Raw genomic sequence first — 25,163 nt, 5'->3', positions numbered from 1 at the left:
TCAGGACTCTGCCGCCACCACCACCACAGGCACACTCCCTGGCACAGGTTGACAGCCATAAAGGGAATCACTCAAGGGTCAGTTCTGACTGTGCTCCAGGGGAAATCGCATACTCAGCAAAGGGGAAGGTGCTATACAATAACACAGAGCCCGGTTCCCTCGCTGGAATTCCAACGCCACGTTCCAAGGCTCCTCCCGGATTTTAATTAAGCCACCGGCTCTTCCCTGCTTGGACCGCAATGGCCTCTCTCTGGCTCTCTCCACAGGGACACTCTGCTCCGAGCTGCCCCACGTCTGTTTAAAGTCATGGGGGTGAACCGGAAGCCCGTTTGGTAGCTTCTTGCGGGGCAGACATCTATCTGCAGAAAGAGCCGCTAGGTAGGACGGCCAGGGAGGGGGTGAGTCCCAGAGCACGCAGGAACGGTTCCTGGCAGACGAGGAAGGCAGCTAGCAAGCATTCCGTCTTTGTTTATTATTCTTTCCCAAGGAAAATGCCACATATACGGCTCGGACGCGGTGAGACATTCTGTCTCTGGAACTTAAGGACCACGTGGATAATGTTCTCCCCGTCACCCTGTGCCTTGGGGGTACATGCGTGCATCTAGCATGCCCGGCTTCCCCTGCTCGCTCAGAAACCTGGGGAGGCCTCAACGGATTTTTAAGATCTGGGGAGCATCTTTCGAGACTGTTAGGGGTTGACCTGTGTTCCTCCACCTGACCCCCTCAGAGTTCATATGTCGAGACCCTAACCCAGGGGTCCCCAAACTTTTTACACAGGGGGCCAGTTCACTGTCCCTCAGACCGTTGGAGGGCCGGACTATAAAAAAACTATGAACAAATTCCTATGCACACTGCACATATCTTATTTTAAAGTAAAAAAACAAAACGGGAACAAATACAATATTTAAAATAAAGAACATGTATATTTAAATCAACAAACTGACCAATATTTCAATGGGAACTATGCTCCTCTCACTGACCACCAATGAAAGAGGTGCCCTTCCAGAAGTGCTGTGGGGGCCGGATAAATGGCCTCAGGGGGCCGCATGTGGCCCGCGGGCTGTAGTTTGGGGACCCCTGCCCTAACCCCTCTAACCTTCTGTACCTCGACTGTGACCATTATCTGGACCTAGAGTCCTTTTTTAAAAAACTGATTTTAAAGAGAGGCAGGGAGAGAGCAAGTTCCTGTGTGCTCTGACCGGGGATCGAACCAGTCACCTCCGTGCTTTGGAAGGCAGCTATGCTCACCACTATACCACCAACGCTTCAACCTCTGTGCTTTGGGAGGACGCTCGAACCAACCGAGCTATCCGGCCAGGGCTGGGCATGGAGTCTTGAAAGAGATAAGTTAAACTGAGGTCCTTAGGGTGAGACCGAATACAATCAGACTGGTGTCCTTGGGAGAAAACGTGGACACAGGCACTCTGAGACAGAGGCCCAGGAGAAGGAAAAGGGAGGAGGTGGCCGTCTGCACGCCAGGCAGGGGGTGTCCCAAGAAAGGAGCCCTGCAGACTCTTGGTCTTGGACTTCCGGCCGCTGCCACCGTGTGTGGGAAAAGAAATCTCAGTTGAACAAGCCGCGCAGTCTGTGGTCTTTTGTCCCGACCGCCTGAGCAAACCTACAGAGCTTACTTTTGAGGGTTTAAAAAAAATTTTATTTATTTTTTTTTTCATTTTTCTGAAGCTGGAAACAGGGAGAGACAGTCAGACAGACTCCCGCATGCACCCGACCGGGATCCACCCGGCACGCCCACCAGGGGGCGATGCTCTGTCCATCCTGGGCGTCGCCATGTTGCGACCAGAGCCACTCTAGCGCCTGAGGCAGAGGCCAAGGAGCCATCCCCAGCGCCTGGGCCATCTTTGCTCCAATGGAGCCTTGGCTGCGGGAGGGGAAGAGAGAGACAGAGAGGAAGGCGCGGCGGAGGGGTGGAGAAGCAAATGGGCGCTTCTCCTGTGTGCCCTGGCCGGGAATCGAACCCGGGTCCTCCGCACGCTAGGCCGACACTCTACCGCTGAGCCAACCGGCCAGGGCTAAAAAAATATTTTTAAAATTTGAATAGGGTTCAAAACTAGACCACACCTTTTTGGCCGAGAAAAGTCTACTCTCATGAGTTACTTCTAACTTACTTGGCAATATAATAACACCCCCATGGATAAAACGTCTTTATTCAGCCTGTCCATTTCATTCCAAACTGGCCTCAGGACCATGCCCTGGTCACCCAACAGCCAGACTTCTGTTACCCCTGTCCCCTACCCCAGAGGCTGGGTGGGGTTAGAGGGTCCCCAAGCACCCTTCTTTCTTTCTTTTTTTTTTTTTTACAGAGACAGAGAGAGAATCAGAGAGAGGGATAGACAGGGACCGACAGACAGGAATGGAGAGAGATGAGAAGCATCAATCATCAGCTTTTTGTTGCAACACTTTAGTTGTTCATTGATTGCTTTCTCATATGTGCCTTGACCACGGGCCTTCAGCAGACTGAGTAACCCCTTGCTCGAGCCAGCAACCTTGGGTCCAAGCTGGTGAGCTTTTGCTCAAATCAGATGAGCCCACACTCAAGTTGGCGACCTTGGGGTCTCGAACCTGGGTCTTCCACATCCCAGTCCGACGCTCTATCCGCTGCGCCACCGCCTGGTCAGGCCCCAAGCATCCTTCATGTCAGAGCGTGCTAACTCCTTTTATTTAAAAAAATTCTTTAAAAAAAAAATTTATTAATTTTAGCCAGAAAGGAAGGGAGAGAGAGAGAAAGACAGGAACATAGATCTGTTTCTGTATATATTCCAAGCGGGAACTGAACCGGCAACCTCCACACTTTGGGGCAATGCTCCAACCCACAGAGCCATCCGGCCAGCGAAAACTGCTTTTATTTTAAAGCAGACACACACTTGAGGAGGATGACAAAGTTCTGAAGATGATGACGATGACGGTCGTGTCACAGTAAGATGACCGCCACAGGACGCGGCTCAAGCAGGGTTAAAATGCTATGCGCCCTTTGCCATGATAATAAAAGAGACATTTTTTTTTTTAAAGCAGATAGAAACAAACATTGAGAACCAGCCATGAGGAGGACACTAATTAATTACCGCCCAGAATTCCAGGGTCTCCCGGGACAAACACAGAGCCTCCTGTGTAAGGAATTCCTCCCACCCTTCTTATTACCCCGAGTGACATAATTATAAAAGTACAACTGTGTCTCTGTACGAGGGACTCGTTGTAAACACAACAAGTGAGAACTTATTTAACCAGTCCCTGACCTTCATTTCTCTTCAAAATAAGTTAACCATTCTGACACACACACACACACACACACACACACACACACACACACACACACACACCTGAGAGAGAAGATGTTTGTTTTCTTTGGGCTTCTGCACAACCATGTAGCAGTTCTCTAGGCATTTCTAGATTTTTTTTTCTTGTTAAATGTTGACCTAGGTGCCGCCAGATGCTTGCGTTTCCAATGTTTCGTGTGATAGGACGTGAGCGAGCAGCTGTACCAGGAATTGTGTTTTCAACATCCTGACTCCAGTAAGTGAGCCGTGATCTCCAGTTATCTCTAGGTGAGCCGATGCCTGGGTACCACCGTTACCTAGGCGACGAGGGTGACTTGATGGAGGGAGAGTTGAGGCGGGGTGATGAGCACACCCTGCGATGCACAGATGATGGATCAGAGAACTGTGCACCTGACGTCTGTATCATTTGAGTAAACCAATGTCCCGCCAATACATTTAAAAACAAACAAAAGCACTTTTCAGCTCCCTCCCTTCACTCCCTGGGATCGTCTCGCACCAGCAGGAAACGATGACCCTGTGTGCGGTAAGCCAGAAAGTAGGTCATCAATTCTACGGAAATTTCTAGAGAAACTTAAACAGGCCTTCAAGTTTCCATGTTTCCAAACACAAGTCCGTGGCCCCCGGCCGGGTCGCCGATACCCGTTTCCCGCCTGTGGAGACGCCTGCAGATGTGAAGTGAGCAGGATTCACCGTGCGTGCCACACGGAGTGAAAACCAGGAACACCCCCTGCCCCCCCGGGAGCCAGCACTCACTCCTCTCATCAACGTGTGACTTCGGCGAGCGAAGAGGGGGCGCTGGGACGCGAGATCCCCCAGGACTGTGGACCTCACGATTCCGCAGCACGCCCAGGCAGCAGCGGCTCACCCTGGGCTGCCTTCCGACCACAGGCGCCCAACCTCGGAGACGAGGACGCAGCACGGAGCGTCCGAGGGCGCGAGGACAGGCCCCCCCGCCGCGTGCAGGCAGGACGGTTCTCCTGCACACACGGCCCACACGGGCCCGGCTGGAGCCGACTCCACGGGTCTTCTCTAGCCCTCAGCTTCCCGGACACGAGGAGCTCTGCTCCCCGAGTCCAGCACGGAGCCTGGTGCACAGGGAGCACAGGGGTGGGAGTACAGACACAGGGAGCGCAGGGGTGGCGGACGCCTGTTTCCCAAGGACCTCGTGCGTCACACGTGATCGTCCCAGCGCTCCTGCTGGGCTGCCCCTGCCCTCTCACCCGCCGGGCGCTGGGGCAGACGGGGCTGCTGGGTGCCCAGGAGGGCTTCGCTCCTGTTCCCGAGGGCTCGGTCCCTCTCACACAGGCACTCGCATTCTCCCCGGCGGCAAAATGAAGCGACGTCCCCCTGCCGAAGTACAGACACAGGGTGAGCCATTCCCCCATTCTCCGAGGTGATCGGGGTACAGACACAGGGCGAGCCATTCCCCCATTCTCCGAGGTGATCGGGGTACAGACACAGGGCGAGCCACTCCCCCATTCTCTGAGGTGATCGGAATACATACACAGGGAGAGCCACTCCCCAATTCTTTGAGGTGACCGGGCGACCCAGAGGAAGTGGGACAATGGCCCCCAGGTCTCGTGCTGCGCGCCCCACCCACCCTCCGTTCCCAGGCTGACAGTGGGTGCCAGCTCCAGCAGCAGCCGGTGGCACTGGTACTGGGTGTACGAACAAACGCACGGCGGGGGGGGGGGGGGGGGGGGGAGGGCAGGATTCCCTTCACGATCGCAAAGGTTGTGTTGCCAGATCAATTATTTCGAAGAGTTAACCCAAAATGGGACAGAAACGGGTCTTGTCCACCACAGTGTCCCCCACACCCCCCCCAGCCCGATTCCCAGTCCTTATTAGATAAATAAAAGCCTGAATGAAACCGGAGGTAATTTTGCAACAAGCGGCAGGAGGTGTCACACCTGCCAGGAGCCTTAAACCAAGGTCTCTTTCCTCCGGTTTTACAGTCAGTGTTGCCCTGGGGAGTTCAGGCCCCCATCCAGATAGAAACAGAATAGAAACGGTCACAAAAACACTTTTAAGTAACTCTTGTCATCTACAGTTGCCATTCTTTAGTGTCCTAAACAGGGAGGTAGGTACCTGCAGCAGGTGAGGTCAACACCTGGGTTCCATGGGACACAGCACCAGACGGTTCCTGGGAGGGAGGGGACAGCCACCCCCGATGTTGTTCCCATCTCCAGGGAGACAGAGCTGACTGATGGAGACCGCGGGACCAGTGCTGGGCCTCAGCGAACCCGGCAGGAGGCGTGGGGCGGCCTCGCGCCTCCGACATTTCCCGGGGGAAACTGATCAAGGGGTGCCCGCCTCCTTCTCCTAACCACAGACTTTCCGGTCATAGAAGAATAAGCATCAGAGATCAAGCGGACGTCTCGTGGCTCGGAAGCAGAAAGCCAGTCTTTGCCTCGTTAAATGCAACCCGAAAATCAAAAGAGCCAGCCCTCCCCTTTCCCTTCCCCTCCCTGCCTGCCCTCGCCTCCTTGCTGTGTCAGCTCTCCACAAAAAAAGCCCCGAAGCCTCAGTTTAGACGGCCTCAAGATTCAAAGGCTCAGAGTGGGCCCTGGCCGGTTGGCTCAGCGGTAGAGCGTTGGCCTGGCGTGCAGGAGTCCTGGGTTCGATTCCCGGCCAGGGCACACAGGAGAAGTGCCCATCTGCTTCTCCATCCCTCTCCCTCTCCTTCCTCTCTGTCTCTCTCTTCCCCTCCCGCAGCCAAGGCTCCATTGGAGCAAAGATGGCCCGGGCGCTGGGGATGGCTCCTTGGCCTCTACCCCAGGCGCTAGAGTGGCTCTGGTTGCAAAGGAGCACACCCCAGATGGGCAGAGCGTTGCCCCCTGGTGGGCGTGCCAGGTGGATCCCGGTCGGGTGCATGCGGGAGTCTGTCTGACTGCCTCCCCGTTTCCAGCTTCGGAAAAATGAAAAAAAAAAAAAGGCTCAGAGTGCGGCGTGGGAGCCTGAATTCTCAGAATCAAAAGCCTGCCTGCCCCCCCCCCCCAGGGCGACCAACGCTGCTTCGTGCGTTTCCTCCGTGGGTGGTGAGGCGGCTGCCCTGCAGAAACGCGCCTTCTCTTTCATCAGATGTTTAAGGGAATCTGAGGACTGGCCACGCAGGCGGACACCGAGCAGAGGAACTGGGGAACCTAATGTGGGAGCCTTTCTTCCCATGAGCCGCTCTGTACTTCAGGAGACACGGCGCCACTGATGAAACACGTCGTCCACAGCAACGCCGCCAAGCTCATCTGCACCAGCCTGTTCGGTGCCGGGGCGCCAGCCACTTCGTGTCCCACCTCCACGAGGCCGGCGGGCTTGAGGGGCTGGGCAAAGGCCCAGGGCTCACAGAGACCCCTGAGGGAAAAGGCGCCCTCTCTCCCCGGCGCATGGCAGGGGACGTGAGCCTTGGCACATTTATAATGAAGTGGCCCCCTGAGGACAGGTCCCTGGGGTTCACACGCAGGACAAGGTTAGCCGCCGGTCTGAGAAGAAAATCTAGGTCAGCGGTGGTCAACCTGATCCCTACCGCCCACTAGTGGGTGTTCCAGCTTTCACTGTGGGCGGTAGCGGAGCAACCAAAGTATAAATAAATAAAAAGATAGATTTAACTATAGTAAGTTGTTTGATAAAGATTTATTCTGCCAAACTGAGCGAAAATCCGACATAAAATACTTGGTAAGTAATTATTATGATATGCTTTAACTTCCTGTCACTCTGCTTTATAAATGTTATAAAGTGAAGTTACTTCCCTACTTTATAAATCACCATGACTGTGGAACCGGTGGGCGGTTAGAAAATTTTACTACGAACAGAGATACAGAAGTGGGTGGCAGGTATGAAAAGGTTGAGCACCCCTGGTCTAGGTAGAAGACACGCAGAGACACAGAGAAGCAGCCAGACACGTTGCTCTCTGCAGACTGACTCTGAGGTGACGATGGCAGCAGGCACTGGGAAATTCTCATGCACAACCAGATCTGTTCGGTCACCACAATTCAGAAGAAAAATCCACCTGGGCGATGCGGACCCAGCGCCCACCGGAGGGCGAGGAGAAACCGGGGACCAGAGGATACAGACGCCGGCCCAAAGCGATCAGGGAGGCTTGACAAGAAGAAGGTCAAGAGTGACCAGACCAAGTCCGAGAAAGGACGGGAAGGGACCCAGACGGAAGATGGGAGGTGCGTCGCTGCTCGGCGCGATCCGAGTTAACACAGGGCAGAAGAATAGATCATCCTCTCTCCCGATTCCCAGCGGACCCCCCTCCCCACCCACAGGGGGCACGTGACCGCCTGCAAACTCACAACGAGGCTCTTCTGGACCAGAAGTCATCAGGAACGCAAGAACTGTGCGGCCGCTCTGGAAAGAGGTCGGCAGTTTCTTGGAAAGTTAAACACGTGTGATCCAGCCACTCTATGCCTGCGTGTTTTCTGTTGCTCTTGTTTCTCCAAGAGGAGTGAACGCGTATTCCCATATAAAGACCTACACATGAATTTCCATCGCTACCTGTATTTGTAACAGCCCCCCCAAACCCTTCAAACGAGCCAGGTGCCTCCCAGCCGAGGAGTGTGTCACGAGGCACACGGCCGAGACATTCTGGGTAACAGAATCAATTAGACTAGCAAGGAAAAAGGACAAATTATTGACACATTTTTCTCTTGAGAGAGAGAGAGAGAGAGAGAGAGAGAGAGAGAGAGAGAGAGAGAGAAATCGATGTGTTGTTCCACTTATCTATGCATCCATGGCTTGATTCTTCTATGTGCCCTGACCTGGGGATCAAACCCAAAACTTGGGCGTAGGGGGACGATACTCTGATCGACTGAGCTACCCAGCCAGGGGCTCAAAATATTTTGTACTGAAAGAAAGAAGCCAGACCAAAAAATTTAAATAAATTCACCTTAACTGTAGGGTTCCATTTCTAGAAATTTCTAGCAAACCCCAAATCATCTGTAGTGACTGATCAATCGTTCTCTGGGGGGGGGGGGGGGTTCAAAGATGGTGGGGGAGACAGGACTTATGAACTTAGGGATGAAGGGTCTGTTCACCACCCTGACCAGGCTGTTGACATCCCTGCTGTGTCTCTATTTCAAACCTCAGCGAACGGCCCACTTCACATATAAGCACAGCTGATGGGAGGTCTGCTCTGCCCCAACGACGGAGCAGTTTACAAAGTAAAAGGCAGGTCAGACGGCTGCGGACACTGAACTCACAAACTCAATCCCTCCCCAGGGTCGCCTGGAATTTCTCCCAACTCTTTATGTTGCAGACGACTGCGGCAGAGCGGCTAACAACAACCACCACCACCGAATGAACTGCCTGCCCTCTCGGCAGCGCACGGCCACCCGACTTCTCCGAGGCTCTCTGCACAGTAAGGAAAAGAGGTCCTTCTTTCTGCAGGAGAAATAATCACTCCTCTTCCTGAGCCCCGTCCATTCCCCAGCGAAAGGACTCCGCCCAGTGCGAGGGGTTTTCCTCCTAACTGCCTGAAGGTGTCAGCACAGAGAATTCCTTGAAATCAGGGACTTGATTCACGGGGACTCGGTGTCCTCCGAATTTGAGATCGTTCGTGTCCCCGTGGTGTGTCTGTCTCTCGAATGTTGGCGACGAGTAAGCCTGGCTCCAGTCAGGTGACAGCTCCTGACAGATGGCCAGGCTCCTGCTCGGGGCTGCTCAGTCCCGGGGCTCAGGACCCACGTCCTCCCGGAGGGCTGGCTCTCCGGCATCGCTTCAAGCTCTGTGTTCTCTGCACCACCACCACCAGTGGTGTTCCCGCTGGCCCTCATATCTAGATCTTCCCATCACCTGAGGCTTGGCTGGGCTCCCACTCACAACACTTCCGACCCTGTCCCCTGTGAACACCCTGTCCTCTGCACACCCGGTCCCAGGCAGACACATTGAGCCACTAACGACGACACACCCGCGGGTGCACACAGCGGGCGGGAACACTCGCCAGGCACGGTGGTGGCTCCTCTTCTTGTTGACACCCAAGTCCCCACTGAGCTTCCGGTCTTGATGCCTGAGACAGACAGTCCAATCTCAGCTACAAACACAACCCTGACCCCTCCCCGTCCCCGTGTCAGCCGCTGTCAGCCTTGAAACGCCAACAAGTCAGGACACTGGAAAAGGTTCCCATGGGCAATGCTGGCTGGTCTCGCTGGACCAAGGTGGAGACGTCCACCTCACAAGGTCTGTGTCCTCATGAACTTCCTGTCCTGGTGGTGGTGGTCAAGGCTCCAAGGAGCTTGATAAAGCCCGGATGAGCTGGCCAACTATTTGAAGTTTCATCCAAAGCAAACCGGAATCCACAGCCTTCTGAGGTTGGCCGCCTTCGTCACCCAGATGAAAGGGCTCGCGTCTCAGCCCACGGCAGGTGGCCACTGTTGAAATGTCAGTCGTCACAGGTGAGTGAGGGCTACTTCTATTCTGTTTTTCTCTCAAAGAGACAAGAGTCACGCACAGACATTTTTGTTCGGGGAGGTCAGGTGTGCGTGCACGTGACTAGGAATGATTTTAAAGCTTTGGCCCCATTTTAACTTATTTTTTTTTTATTTTATGTATTCATTTTAGAGAGGAGAGAGAAAGGGAGAGAGAGAGGATAGAGAGAGACAGAGAGAGAAGGTGGGGAGGAGCTAGAAGCATCAACTCCCATAGGTGCCTTGACCAGGCAAGCCCAGGGTTTCAAACCGGCGACCTCAGCATTTCCAGGTCGACGCTTTATCCACTGCACCACCACAGGTCAGGCCCATTTTAACTTATTGAACCCCATCCAGATGTACCTAAGCATCTGCTTTCTGGAACCCCAGGGAAGGCTCGTCCTCACAGACAATGCACCCCCCTTTAAATAGTGGGAGTGGGAGGGCAGGCATTCTGACCGGTAGACTAATGAAAATGACTACTGAAAACCAACAAGCTAAAGAAGTTTGCTAGGTCCTAGCTGGGTGTAGCTGAATGGGTTAGAGCAGGGGTCCCCAAACTATGGCCCGCGGGCCGCATGCGGCCCCCTGAGGCCATTCATCCGGCCCCCGATGCACTTCAGGAAGGGGCACCTCTTTCATTGGTGGTCAGTGAGAGGAGCATATTGACCATCTCATTAGCCAAAAGCAGGCCCATAGTTCCCATTCCCATTGAAATACTGGTCAGTTTGTTGATTTAAATTTACTTGTTCTTTATTTTAAATATTGTATTTGTTACCGTTTTGTTTTTTTACTTTAAAATAAGATATGTGCAGTGTGTATAGGGATTTTTTTTATAGTTTTTTTTTTATAGTCTGGCCCTTCAACGGTCTGAGGGACAGTGAACTGGCCCCGTGTAAAAAGTTTGGGGACCCCTAGGTTAGAGTGTCATCCTAAAACACCAATGTTGTGGGTTCGATCCCTAGTCAGGGCACATACAAGAATCAACCAATGAATGCACAAATAAGTGGAACAACAAATGAATGCCTTTCTCTCTCTCTCTCTCATCAATTAAAAAGCAAAAAAGAAAGAAACACCCTTGAGGAGCCACGTGCTGGGAACAGGTCTTTATGAAAGCCACAGCTCGGTAAGTCAGCAGTCAGCTGGTCATAAGTGCTCCTATAGCATTAAACGGCCTCCCAATACTGGTCAGCTGCAGACTGGGCACTGGCTGGGGCATGTCAGGGGTCCACTCAGACCCTCAGTCCCACCTCCATCCACTAGGAAAGGCAGCTTGGCTTGATTGGGGGGCGGGGGAAGGGGAAGGCAGGTGCTCTGACACCCCGAGGGCCAGTCTGCGGGTGCCCAGGAAGCCCCGGGTCACTCACCAGCTCCGAGAAGCCGCGGACCACCCGCCGCCGCTTCAGGTTGGTCTCGCCGTCCAGGTTGGCGGTCTCGATGTGGCAGAGCCCGTCGGGGTCGCTGGAGGAGAGCAGCAGCACGTCGGCGGGGATGATCTCGTTGCAGCGCAGGCGCACGAAGTCGCCCACGCGGATCTCTTTCCAGAACCGGTTCACAAAGCGCTTTTCCTCCCTGGGAGAGAGACGGGCAGCCATTAGCGAGCAAAGCTGGCGGGAGAGGACGGGGTGGGGGTGGGGGTGGGGGCGGTCCCTCCCACATGGAGACCCCTGCGCGGTCCGCCCGCTCCCTGAGTGGAAAGTTTCCATGAGAGAAAGTGTTTTATTTTATTTTACTTAAAAATGCTTTAAGTTGCGTCCCTGGCCGGTTGGCTCAGCGGTAGAGCGTCGGCCTGGCGTGCAGGGGACCCGGGTTCGATTCCCGGCCAGGGCACACAGGAGAGGCGCCCATCTGCTTCTCCACCCCTCCCCCTCTCCTTCCTCTCTATCTCTCTCTTCCCCTCCCGCAGCCAAGGCTCCATTGGAGCAAAGATGGCCCGGGCGCTGGGGATGGCTCTGTGGCCTCTGCCTCAGGCGCTAGAGTGGCTCTGGTCGCAACATGGCGACGCCCAGGATGGGCAGAGCGTCGCCCCCTGGTGGGCAGAGCGTCGCCCCATGGTGGACGTGCCAGGTGGTTCCCCGTCGGGCGCATGCGGGAGTCTGTCTGACTGTCTCTCCCCGTTTCCAGCTTCAGAAAAATGCAAAAAAAAAAAAAAATGCTTTAAGTGAAACACTGATTTGTTGTTCCACTTACTCATGTATTTATAATGGGTTGATTCCTGGCTGAGCCCTCACCAGGGGTGGAACCCACAACCTTGGCGTACTGGGACAATGTTCTAATCCAGTGGTTCTCAACCTTTCTCATGCCGTGACCCCGCAATACACTTGCTCGTGTTGCGGTGACCCCCAAACCAAAAAATAAATTTTGGTGGCTACTTCATAACTGTAATTTTGCTACAGTTATGATTCAGAATGTAAATACCTGACATGCATTATGTCTTCTCATTGCCTCTCCGCCTCCTAGGCTTCTGTCCTCCCGCGCTTGCTGCGCCCGCCCACTGATGACGTCAGCAAGCGCCGGACACACGTAATGCGCTGCTATGGACTGTGGAGCGTGCCCCCTTTCCCCGCCCCTTAGGCCCCTACGGATGATGCAATCACGTCTGCGCATGACCGCAGGCATTCAGTTTGGAACCTACGTCCATAACGGCCTGTGTTCAAGCTGAATAGCGCTGCTGCAGATGGTAGCGCGGCTTCTCAGCGGCTAAAGCCATCGGGAAATACGTATTTTCCCGATGGCTTTAGGCGACCCTTGTGTTTTGGTTGTTCGCCGGACCCCGCCGGGGCCGCGACCCACAGGTTGAGAACCGCTGTTCTCATCTAACCAGCTGACCTACCCAGCCAGGAAGGGCTCTGCTTCCATTTTCAGCTTCTCTTTTCTTACATTCCACTGACTCAAGATCCATCAGTCACAGGCCAAGCACGTTTTGGCTGCTAGGGCCAGTGACGGTAGATGTATTAGACCTAACTCGGTCCTTGAAGATCAATCCAAGGTAAGACCAAACCACCTGGGAGCACCCCTGGGGGGGGGGGGGAGGGCTGGAGAAACAGGCGCCCAGGGTGAGCCCGGAGATTTTTCTTTCTGGGTCCACCCGGCACGACCCCCCAGGGCCAGGCATCCCTTGAGGGGGGTTCCTCCTGTCGTGACAAGGTCCTGAGGTCAGCCGGCCCCGAGGTGAGGCGCGGTCCCACCTCCTGGCAGGGAACAGGGAGCCCTGGTGTCCGGTCCACTGCCCACTTCCTTCTCTAGAGGTCAGACTGCGGTGTCGTCACACGGCACGCCGTGGGCTCCTCCGTCGTTCTCACCGTGACTCTCTGCAGGGCTCCCACAGAAAAGGGTCAAGAGGAAGTGGAAAGAGCCCGTCTTCCTGCAGAAGGAAGCGTCCAGAAGCTAAGTCACGGGTCAGTCTCAGAGGAGAGCAGCAGACAAGCTGAGCGTGAGATGGATGGGCTTTGGTGTGGCCGAGGGAGTTGCCAAGGGACCAGTGGCCCTGGATGGATCTGGGGACAGCCCGAGGGAGGTAATGACAGAGAAAAGAGGAGGCATGGACGCTGCCTGTGTCTGGTTTATCTTAACCACATTTCACGGACGGAACTCATCAGAAGCAGGGTTGCTTTCTCCTGCACTGGGATGTTAAACCATGAGCTCACCTGCCCGCCCCTGTCTTGGCTCCCGCTGTTAAAACTCACTGTAGTGGAGGCGTTTGAGCCCCGAATGGGGTGCCACCCCGCCCTTGGATGTGCCCGGGGACAGCACCCGGCGATGAGGAGACCTCTGGTGACTGTCTGGCTGGGGACTCACTGGGGACACGAGAAGCAGGGAGGCCTGGAAGCTCCCTTGCCAGCTCTGAGTGGGCACTGGGTTCTGTGAAGAGGCCCTCAGCGCACAGGGAGTCCTGCAGAGGCAGTAGTACCCCAGGGACCCAGACACAGGGCTCACCTGGGAAAGGACAGCCAGACGGGACCCCTGCAGGACCCGAAGAGACCACAGATCCCTCACGCACCCCCACAGTCCAGAGCACCCCACACCATGTCTGAACCCTACACCCAGCCTGGCCTGCCTTTCTCTGACTTGTTTATGTTATATTAGATAATTATTCATTATACGACATATATAACCTATACTTTATATACCGCATTATAGACACTATATTATACTGCTCACAAAAATTAGGGGGTATTTCCTAATGAATATGAAGCAATAAAAAAAAAGAAGCATTTGATTTTCTTTTATTAAAGAACATCAGGCCCTGGCTGGTTGGCTCAGTGGTAGAGCGTCGGCCTGGCGTGCAGAAGTCCCGGGTTCGATTCCCGGACAGGGCACACAAGAGAAGCACCCATCTGCTTCTCCACCCCCACCCCTCCTTCCTCTCTGTCTCTCTCTTCCCCTCCCGCAGCCGAGGCTCCATTGGAGCAAAGATGGCCCGGGCACTGGGGATGGCTCCTTGGCCTCTGCCCCAGGCGCTAGAGTGGCTCTGGTCGTGGCAGAGCGACGCCCGGGAGGGGCAGAGCGTCGCCCCCTGGTGGGTGTGCCGGGTGGATCCCGGTCAAGCGCATGCGGGAGTCTGTCTGACTGTCTCTCCCCGTTTCCAGCTTCAGAAACTTACCAAAAAAATAAATAAATAAATAAATAAATAAACAAGAACATCAGAAAAGCAAACAACAAGTCAAAGAAAGTTTGATTATGCAAATGAGATGCAATCCCAACTTTGATCACATTGGTGAGGATGCACCAGACAAAAGGCTGAAAGTCCTGGAGTATCTACACATTCCCTGACCCCCTAATTTCTGTGAGCAGTTGTATATACTATATTACACGTGTACATATATAATACAGGTTACATATACTATGATTATATATAATAAATTATAAGTGACTGTATATTGCAATAACTTTAATAACAATCTATTTGGTTATTGTACATGAGATAATTATACCAACCTAGTTATTCTGTATACTAGTGTGTTATATATATTACATATAGCACATATATATAGGTAGGTTTCCTTTTCATGAGGAGGGTATTCTATTTACTTATCTTTTTCCTCCCAACAAGGGCATTTGGATGTTGAGTCTTTAATTTTATTTATTTATTTATTTATATTCATTTCAGAGAGGAGAGAGAGTGAGTGAGAGAGAGAAAGGGGGGGGGGGGGAGGAGCAGGAAGCATCAACTCCCATATGTGCCTTGACCAGACAAGTGCAGGGTTTTGAACCGGCGACCTCAGCGTTCCAGATCGACGTTTTATCCACTGCGCCACCACAGGTCAGGCTAGGATGTTGAGTCTTTAAAGAATTAAGTGAAGCCTGACCAGGCAGTGGCACAGGGGATAGAATGTTGGACTGGAATGGGAAGGACAGAGGTTCGAAACCTCCCCGAGGTCGCCAACTTGAGCACGAGCCCGTCTGGTTTGAACAAGGCTCACCAGCTTGAGCCCAAGGTCGCTGGCTTGAGCAAGGGGTCACTCACTCTGCTGCAGCCCCCCCCCCCCCGGGTCAAGGCACATATGAGAAAGCAATCAACGAACAACTAAGGAGCCGCAACGAAGAATTGATGTTTCTCATCTCTCTCCCTTCCTGTCTGTCTGTCTCTACCTGTCCTTCTCTCTGTCTGTCACTAAAAAAATAATAATAATAATTAAGTGGAAATGAGGCCTTAGGGTGGGTCCCTTGTCCAATGTGACTGGTGGCGTTTGAAGAAGAGGAAAGATCCCAAGGTGGCAGCCGGCTGGGGGGGAGAGGCTGTGTAAAGTCAAAGCAAGAAGATGGGAGGGCCGTCCGGGGGCACCCGCCCTGGAGCACCTCGGTGGTGAGTGGACTTCATTTCCCAAGACTGCAGTGGACGGAGCGGCTCCCAGAGAGACAAGGTGGGCACAGAGGAAGCGGCTGGCAGAGGGTCATCGCACCAGTCACGGGTCCCCGCTATCCCCCCCATCCACACACAGAAGACAGGACGGAGTCCCTGCCGACACCGCAGGCCCGCGGCCCCCTCCTCACATCCCTCCCTCCTCTTCGGATTTTTTATACCCAGCAAGTTAAGTGATATGAACGCCTTCCACTTCCTGGGGTCCCTGTGGAGACAGTTTGGGATGGCCAGCATGGGTGACCCCTCCTTCTCCATGGAGAAGTCTCCAGGGTGCAGCAAACTCCGAGTCGTAACCCCCCCCTGGCCCCCCCGCAACCCTGCAGGCAGGTGCCTGACTCCTCCAGGAATTACACAGGCTTCCCCGGAGATGCTGAGGCCGTGTTGCTCAGAGTGTCAAGGTTTCCCAGTGTCCCGGGTCCCCTCCACACTATGGGTCTGTTCATAGACACTTCAGGAAGGACTTGGATTTAAGGACACAGCTGTGTTCGCCCACGTGATATTCCTTCCAAGGGCGGGTGCCCACCCCCAGGTGGTAGCTGGATTCTGCATGGCCTGAGACCCCCCCCCCACTGCCTGTCCCAGCCTGGCGTGCGTGCCCCTGCCCGCCCTGAGTGACGTGGTGGGGCCGTGCACGGTGAGGGTCACTCCTGGCGGGGCGACGATGGTGACGAATCAGTGGACAGGGAGCCACACAACGGGTCCACACTCCTGGACCCAACGGAGGGAACAGCCCATGGAAGGGGGCATGCACAACGCTCTTCTGAGCAAACAGAACTGACCAGGCAGCCAGGACGGAGGGAAGGAAGCCAGCCAACCCTGAGTGGGCGGCTCACAGCCCAGGGAGCCAAGAATCTCGTGGAACTATCGTCCCAGCCTGGGCCTGCTGCCTTCGGGGTGAGAAAACCCCGCACGGAATGTATTTTTCAGACTGTGGATAAAGAGAGGAGGGGGTGGGAGGGGGGCAGAGAGAGAGAGAGAGGGCACATTTCCACGGCAGACAGAAAAGCCCCACTGCCACCCTTAATTCACACGACCCCGTGTTTCAGACACACTCGTCACACCACAGGCAGACTCAACAGCTTCAAAGTGGGGTTTCTCCAGCTCGGCCTGACTGAGGTCTGGGCCCGGGTCATTCTTTCTGGTGGGGGGCTGTCCTTATTCTGGGACATTCCTTTCTATAGTGTCCCTGGCCCCACACACCCGAGACTCTGTCGGCCTGTCCCCCCCATTCCTTTCTATAGTGTCCCTGGCCCCACACACCCGAGACTCTGTCGGCCTGTCCCCCCCACCCGACACCCCCCCACCCCAAGCTGTAACAGCCAAACACGGCTCCAGATGTTGTCAAATGCCTCCCGGCGCGGGATGGGGGCATGTCATCCCAGGTGTGGGGGGGCTGTTGTTGCTTTAAAGCCACCGAGGGAACAAATGCTCTGGAAAGGGATTTTTAAAAAGAACACGTTGACAGGGGGGGGGGCACCTCTTGTTTTAAAAAAGCACAGAGGTGAGAATTCAGCCCTGAATCAGAAAAGGCAAACAATAAATAAAAGTCTGCAGCACAAACTTGACCCACAAGAGGCTGCGGAAACGTCCACCACGTGTCTTCTCCCCAGTCCCTAAACCGAAACATCCGTCTCTGCTGATACATTCGGAGGCCAATGTGGCGAGTCAGGCGCAGTGACAGGGCGGAGGGGGCGTCAGGGTGGGTGGGGGAGGTCCCGCAGCGAAACCACCTACCAGCCTGACCACCCGGCAGCTCATTTAAACCACAGGCATCCGACCAGCCCGTGTTCTAAGACGCCTTCTCTTCCAGGCGCGTCCTAAAAGCTGCCTGTAACCCTCAGACACGGGGCCCCCGGTGCGTGTGCAGGAAGCACGTGTGTGCGTGCAGGAGACCCCTCAGGGGAGCCAGGAGGAGCGACAAGACAGACCCACCCGAGGGGGAAGTCGCAGAGGGCGAACGCTGACTGGGCGGCCGGAACCCTGGGTCCCCAGGCTACAAGGAAGGGCCTCTGGCTGCTTCAAAACTATGGTTCCGGCTTCCCGGCCCACGTGGCCCTCGGCTAGGACCCCGGGGTTCCCCAGCACAGCAGGCACCAGCAGTCAGGGGGCGTGTTTCCCCAGAACCGACCCTGACAATCCCGTGAGAGCAGAGTGATAACAGGAGACCTTTCTTCCTGACTTTTCACATCGATTTTTTGGGGGATTATGCATCATCTATTGCTCCGAAGTCTTTCCTGAGTCTAACGGGACACTCTGAACACATCTCGGCAGGGGGGGGGACCTCAAGGTGAGGGGGTCGGCGGCAGCGTCTCCGTGACAATACGGCCCATGTGTGGGGGGCACTTTCAGGTTTGTCCAGGTCAGTTCTTCTATGCACGATATGACATTCTCACCAAGTGGGCAGAACGTAGTGTGATCGACCTACTTACATACAGGTGGTGTCCTAACGTCAGAGAGGTCCTGTGGTTTGTTTTTTTTACTATTTTATTTATTGACATGAGAGAGAGAGAGAGCTGTGGTTCCACTTCTTGGTGCAATCACCGGTTGATTCTTGGATGTGCCCCAACTGGGGATCGAACCTGCAACGTTGGCATATCGGGCGGGACAACACGCAGCCGGGGCCAAGAGGTCCTACGCTCTTAATCATCTCTCCTGAGACGCTCTGACGTCTCCATGGTATCTAAGAACACACACCCTTTGTTTCTGCAGATGGATCGCTGCTTCTTTCTTTTACAAACCTCCCTGCCCGTCTGGGAAGGCAGGAGGACTACCTCCCGGCACTCCACCTGCCCTCCGCACCTGCCAGATTCCTGGGCCATTGGGCGCGCTCTGGAAATGAATCATGTCTTCGGTTCCCTGCCTTCCTGACAACCTAATCCATGAGAGCTTTGCTATGAAAAATATCAACCCCTTTCTACCTCCTAGGCAGACCTGCCCCCTGCACGCGGGCACTATCCCTTGGGGCAGGGGTCTCAAACTCGCGGCCTCTCTCCCTCCCTTTCTTCCTCCCTTCCTCCCTCTTTCCTTCCTTCCTTTCTTTCTCTTTCTTTCCTTCTTTCTTTCTTTCCTTCTTCCTTCCTTCCTCCTCTCCTATTTCCTTCCTCCCTTCCTTCCTTCCTTCCTTCCTCTCTCCCTCCCTCCTTTGTTTTTTTTTTTTTCTTTTTTTCTTTCTTCTTTCCTTCTTCCTTCCTTCCTCCCCTCCCTTATTTCCTTCCTTCCTTTCTTCTTGCCCTCCCTTGCTTTTAAAATTAAGTTTATAGAAATGACATTGGTTAGTAAGATTACACAGATTCACGTGCGCACGCACGTCTGTGTGATGTGGTCTGCGTGTTGCATCGTGTGCCCACCACCTAAAGTCAATTCATCTTCTGTCACCACACGTGGGACCCCTCCCCCTCTGGTCACCGCCACACTGGCATCTGCATCTACTTATTACACTGGGGAACAAGTTTTTTTTTTCCATTTTCTGTTGCATGAGGTTTTAGAACTGTTTCTATATATTTCTGCATCGCTGATTCCAAATCTGAAATCCGTTTTTTGGTGCATGCTTTAGTGTTTATGCGATTTTAATTTCTTTTTGTTAGTTAATGGTATGCATTGGTTTTTAAATTGGAGTTAAAGGGCAACGACTCTTGGGTTGAACATAACCACAAGGCAATTAATGTTTTACAGACATCACTTTTACATAATTGTAGTTGTTTTTAAATGTAAAAAATTATTATCTGATAAAAACATCCTCTTATTTTGTTTTAAGATTGAATCATGGCTTCTTCGAGTAGGCGTCAATGTAAGAATAGTCCTGACAACTGTTATATATGTGGCTGTTACGTCAAAGGCACAATATTTCACCATTTGTGACATGTGTATATATTGCCCATTTTCAGCGGTTCCAACTGGTTATTCAACTCATCTACAAGAAGATTAAAATGACATAAAAATTTTCCTCAACTTTCTAAAGTATGAGGAGCATAACTGAGTCATTTGTGTGGATCTTAAAATGGTAAATTTCCTGCTAGGACAACAGAGAGAGGTTTCACGAAGTATCCTTGCTTTCTGTGTTTGTGGGACAGCCGAGCTCGGGAGAAACTCTGGACACAGAAGGAGTGGCCGAAACGTGAAGCTCTGGAAGTAGGGATGCAAAATATTGTGAATGAACCTGTAGTTAATCGAGACAGGATCATTTTCCCCCACTTCACATCAAACTTGTCTTAATGAAGCAGTTTGTTCAGGCTTTGGATAGAGAAAGTGAATGCTTTCAACATATTATTTCTGCTTGTCCTGCCTTGTCTTTTGAGAAGATAAAAGCAGGTGTATTCGTGGACCTCAAATTCGAACCCTCATACGTGATGAAGAATTTGCCAGGAAGATGAATAAGGAGGAGAAAGCAGCATGGCAGTCTTTTGTGGCAGTTACAAAGAACTTCCTTGGCAACAAAAAGGCAGAAAACTATGAACTTCTGGTTCAAAGGATGCTGTTGGCTTTCCGTGACATTGGATGTAACATGAGTGTTAAGATTCACAGTCACCCTGATAAGTTTCCCAAAAATCTTGGAGCTGTTAGTGATGAGCAGACTACTGCTGGAGCATCAAACGAGACTGTCCTCAACAAGTACACAAACGCAAAAGCTACAAACGCAAATTTTTGCCTGAATAGAATTTAAGTAAGTTTTGTGCAAATTTTATGATTAAAATAAGTGTTTTAATATATTCTATTTTGAAATTGTAGACAAATTCTGATGCAATCATATCTTTTAGTGTATTTACTACATTCTAGAAATTATTATATTTTCACAAAGATGATACCCAAGAAGACATTCTACTTCATTATGTTAAATGTTGAAAATATTACCATAAGATGAAAACCTAAAATCTTGAATTGCAAAAAAAAAAACTGTAGCCTACAGAGAAATACTAATGTCAGATTTGAGATCGGCACACTCGAATTAGGTAAGAACAAGTGTTTCTGTGGATGCAACAGCAGTTTTGTTGCCCAGTGTTATGAGATTTTGCGTCTGTTGCTTTCTGTTCTACACTCCACCTATGAGTGACACCGTTCGGTTCTTGTCCTTTGGTGACTTATTCTGCTCAGCACAATCTTCTCAGGGTCCATCCCTGTTGTCACCAAGGGCAAGAATTTCCTCCTTTCTTATGGCCGAGCAGCACCCTATTGTGTATAGGGGGACCACGTCCTCCTTATCTGTCATCTTGTGAGGGACGCTTGGGTTGTTTCCACGGCTTGGCCCCCGTGAATTATCCTGCTATGAACACATGTGCGTGTGTGTGTGTGTGTGTGTGTGTGTGTGTGTCTCTCTCTCTCTCTCTCTCTCTCTCTCTGGGAGTAAATGTTTTCAAAACTTGGGGGGTAGATACCCAAAGAGCTGAGCCATGAGGCAGCCCTCTCCATGATTGTTGAGCCCCCCGCGCATTATTTCCCAGCGCAGCCACGCCCACTCACGTCCCCACGGCGCAGGCGCCTCGTTCACGAAGGTTCTGGCCCCTTCTCCTCCGCAGGTTCCTGGGCGGAGTCCAGCTTTCGTTCCCGTCTCAGCGCACAGTCTCCGCACTTCCTACCCCGCGGGCTGGCCGCTCCGCCGATGGCCACGCACCCTTCTCCTCCGTGCGGTCGGAAGCCTTCCTCCTCTTCCTCCCCTTCCTCCTCTTCCTCCCCTTCCTCCTCTTCCTCCCCTTCCTCCTCTTCCTCCCCTTCCTCCGCGGCCCCGTGTCTCCAGGTCGGAGTTCCCTTTGCTCAGACCCCCTCCCTCTCCCCGGAGGCCCGACCCTCAGGAGGACATGGTCGCCCTTGTTCTTGGTTTTAGCACGTTGTCAGCACTGCTCTACTTTCTCAGGAGAAGGCAGGACCCCCCCCCCCTCAGGTGAGCGGGAAACGCCAAGCTTCCCCCCCCAATCCCTCCCTGGCGGTGTCTCCCAGTACAAAGGGTAAAGCAAAATTCACCCCGGGGACCGGAGTGTCTGGTCAGCTGTGCACGACCCGCTGGCCACCTTCCCCACTGGAGGCCCAGGGACCTCTGCAGGCCCAGGCGGATTCTGCGCTGTGGGTCCCCTCACCCCTCACCCCACCATGGCTCTCTGATGCAGCCCTCCAAATGCCTGTGGCCCGCGGGGGTGGGGGGTCAGCACCAAGCTCTCTAGGGACCCCGATGAAACCCAGGCTTTCCTCCCGAGGTCCAGAGGCCCCAGGGGCAGCCACTGTGAGGTCCGAGGGGGGAAGGGTTGTGCGTCCAGGCCACCATTTCCCCAGAGGCCCCACCCCCCACCCCCGCGTCCTCCTCTGGATCTGGACTTGGACTGCATTCTGCCATGCGTCCCTCTCCCTCATTTTGCATTCTGAGCAGACCAGTGTTCCCGCTCCCCTGGGGGAGGCAGGCCGGGGACACCCTCACCCGCGCGCGGCTGGGACGCCCGCCCGGGGTGACACCTCGGGGACTCACAGCGTGGGAGCCAAGCCCCACTTTTATTCTGGGAGAGCAGTGACGGCCACGAGAACCTCAGGGGAACCGATTCCACCCAGAGGTTTCCTGAGAACGACCCTAGGAGGCTGGAACTCGAAACCAACAGGTCACCCTTGGCTTTCTTGGGTCAAAGTACAGGGAGACCCTCCACCCTGTCTGCCACATCCTCCTGTGTGCCGCGTGAGCTCAATCCCACAGTGGCCACTGCGGTCACTGTTTTATTTTTTAAAACTTTTCCATCGAGTTCAGAGAGAGAGAAGCATCAGTTCATTTCATTGAGTTGTTCCAGCTACTTGTGGGCTCACGGGGTGCTGCTCACACTGTGCCCCGACCAGATGTCGAACCCCGCAATCTCTGGTCTCGCCGGGTCCACACTCTGTCCACTGACCCACCCCGGCAGGGCCCGCGATGCTGTTAAGGAAGAAGATCCTGAAGGTCAGAGTGGTGTCCACCGCCAGACACTGAACGAAGGCTGCACACGACGGTGTGACGTCACTCAGGAAAGAGCCGACGGTGGTACGGATCGCTGCATCGCTGGCGTTCTTGCCTTTGTTGAGGGAAAGAGACGTTTTCTTCCTTCTCTGGGACACCCAGCAGGTTGCGTCTCTGTCCCCGCACAGACAAAGGTAGAAAACGAAGCCCCTCGGGGGAACTGAATCAACCACGGGGTCCAGCAGAGCCCCCCCACCCGGATGCCCCTCCCCTCCCCACCCAGCGAGGTTTGGATGCCACATGTGGCTGTCACACAGGGCCCCACTGTGGGAAGGCCTGCACGGACCTGTCACCTCTGGTCCCATATCCAACATGGCACAATGACAACTCCGGGCTCTGGCTGCGGTCCACTGTGTCGCACGAGCGACAGACACGGCCCCCAGCCCCTCCCACACCCAGGTCATTCGGGATTCAAAGGGTTTGTGACTAGGAATAAAAAAAATGCCTTAAAAAAAAAAAAAAAAAAAAAAAAGCCTTAACGTTTTGGGGTGTCCGTTTTTTTTTTTTTGTTTCTAACAATCAAAATGCCACGGGCTCCTAGAGTTCTGATTCCGGTGTGAACACGGGGCCACTCTCCTTGTCCCGACTCGTAGAAGCAGGGTTTATTTTTTCCCAAAGTGGGCCAGATAGGTTCCGGCTAGTAAACTGACTGCGTGAAGGTATTTCTTGGGACGTTATTCCCTGACTCTGGAGCAGTGTGTCGGGGAATCTGCAGGGAGACATCCGACCCTGGCCAAGAGTTGGTTTCTGAGCTAATAAATATGACTGCCATGGGTCTATCACGACCCCGCGGACACACACACACACACACACAGGAGGCCACCAGGGAGTTGAAAAGATATCTCTGTCCACACGCACGCTCAACGCTGACCGTCATCACGGAGTGGCGACCTGTCTTTATCTGGTGGCGTCCTCACGCCAGGGCGGGTGGGTAGGCAGGCAGGAGGCAAACCCCACAGTAACAGACCCACCCCCCGAGGCAGGCAGGCACCCTGGGTGTGCCCAGAGCCCCATGTGCCCTGGGCAAGTAGGTGTTCTCTGCCTGGAACCTGTCCGGTGTCCCCTGGGACGGACCAACGGGGCGGCAGGACGAGCTGTCCCCGGACAGAAGGGCGGCGGCCGCTGTCATTCGAACTCTCACCTGGGACAGGCCCTGGCCTCCTCTGGCGGCTGCGGAAACTCGAGGAGGTAGGAAATGTGCCTTTTTTCAGAACAGAATGCCGTGACCGTGTCTCAGGTGTGATTTGTGGGGGAAGGTGCCGCTCGGGGCCAGGGCAGGGCGGGGCTCACTCCTGTGCCCATCCGGGCAGCCAACGCCTGTCGCGTCCTTAGCTGTCCCCTCTCCCACCTCAATGCGCTCATCTGGGTCAGATTTTTCCCTCTGGCCCAGGACAGCTGGCTTTCAGCACAACACACATTCTGGCTCCGAGAAACATCCCGATTCTGAGCCTGCCACACCCGAGGCCCACCTGGCCCGTGGTCTTTCTCCATCACCAGGCCAGAAGGCACCCCAAGTCCCCCGCGCCCCCAAGTTAACCTCTGCACCCTACTGTGCGAAACCGCCCGGTAGGAGTCAACCTTTCCTATTCCTACGGCCCTCGGCTGATAAACGGATCCAGGCAGGTGGGCGGCTGGGGGCCACGTACCCCGGTTCCCGGAGCTCCAAAGAGCAGGGCCGACCCCGCACAGGGAGCACGCGCTGCCCACGACGGGGACATGTGGTCTCCTTACGGCCAGCGCCGCGCACAAAGCCGGCTCTGTTCCCTAGAGAGACCCGCTCAATGACGTCCCTGTTTGAAGTGAGTCAAATGTTGCTTTTGGAGCGAGACTTCGGTCGGAAATTGCATCTGGGGGCTTCCTCCTCCTCCTCAGAGGACAGAGACGAGGCCAGGGGGCGCGGTGGAAACACGGGCGTGCGCCCATCCCCGCAGCGCAGAGCCCGTGGTCTGAACCGCGTGCGGGCACAGGGCGGGGCCTTCCTCTCCCAAAGTCACGACGGCCACGCCCACAAGGGCCCCGGGGGTTCAGTGGACTTGAGTAGGTAACAAGTCCTCCTGTTCCTCCCCCCTTTCTCTCTCTCTTTTCTTTAAAATGAATAAATAAAACCCTTAAGAAAAAGCCAAACTCCCTGTGAGTCACCTCATCACAGGGACTCCCGTAAGGACACTGCCAAACGATCCCTGCAGGGAGCATGCTGGGCTGAGGGCGACCCCTGGGAATGACCTAGAAGGAACCAGACTACATGTCCACACAGGACCTGTGCACCTGCTGCACACCCGGTGACGTTCCTACGCTTGATGGCTGACCCGCTGTGCAGGTGGACGTGGTCACCCAGCCACCTCACTGGCCTTGGAGCCCGCACCTCACCAGGGGCCGAAATGACCCACCCACTGCACAAGTTCTGGGTTGTTCTGGGAGCCCAAGGGTTGGATCCAGGAGGAGACACTGCTTTTGTTAAAAAAAAAGACACAACAGGCCCTGCCTGGTTGGCTCAGTGGTAGAGCGTCAGCCTGGCGTGCAGGAGTCCCGGGTTCGATTCCCGGCCAGGGCACACAGGAGAAGCTACCATCTGCTTCTCCACCCCTCCCCCCCTCCTTCCTCTCTGTCTCTCTCTTCCCCTCCCGCAGCCGAGGCTCCATTGGAGC

General features: G+C 54.1%; 1 protein-coding gene across 1 annotated transcript in view; it reads right to left on the bottom strand.

Annotated features, from left to right (window-relative positions):
• The window catches only part of ATP10A (ATPase phospholipid transporting 10A (putative)), a 90,294-nt gene that overhangs the window by 40,030 nt on the left and 25,101 nt on the right, over positions 1–25,163 (bottom strand). The window contains 1 exon segment of the mRNA XM_066355699.1: positions 11,062–11,266. Coding sequence (XP_066211796.1) covers positions 11,062–11,266 — 205 coding nt within the window.

This window comes from Saccopteryx leptura, chromosome 13 (assembly GCF_036850995.1).
Source record: "Saccopteryx leptura isolate mSacLep1 chromosome 13, mSacLep1_pri_phased_curated, whole genome shotgun sequence".
NCBI classification, from domain to species: Eukaryota; Metazoa; Chordata; class Mammalia; order Chiroptera; family Emballonuridae; genus Saccopteryx; species Saccopteryx leptura.
Note: the sequence above shows the minus strand (reverse complement) of the source record. Positions and strands in the feature narration are given on the sequence as shown.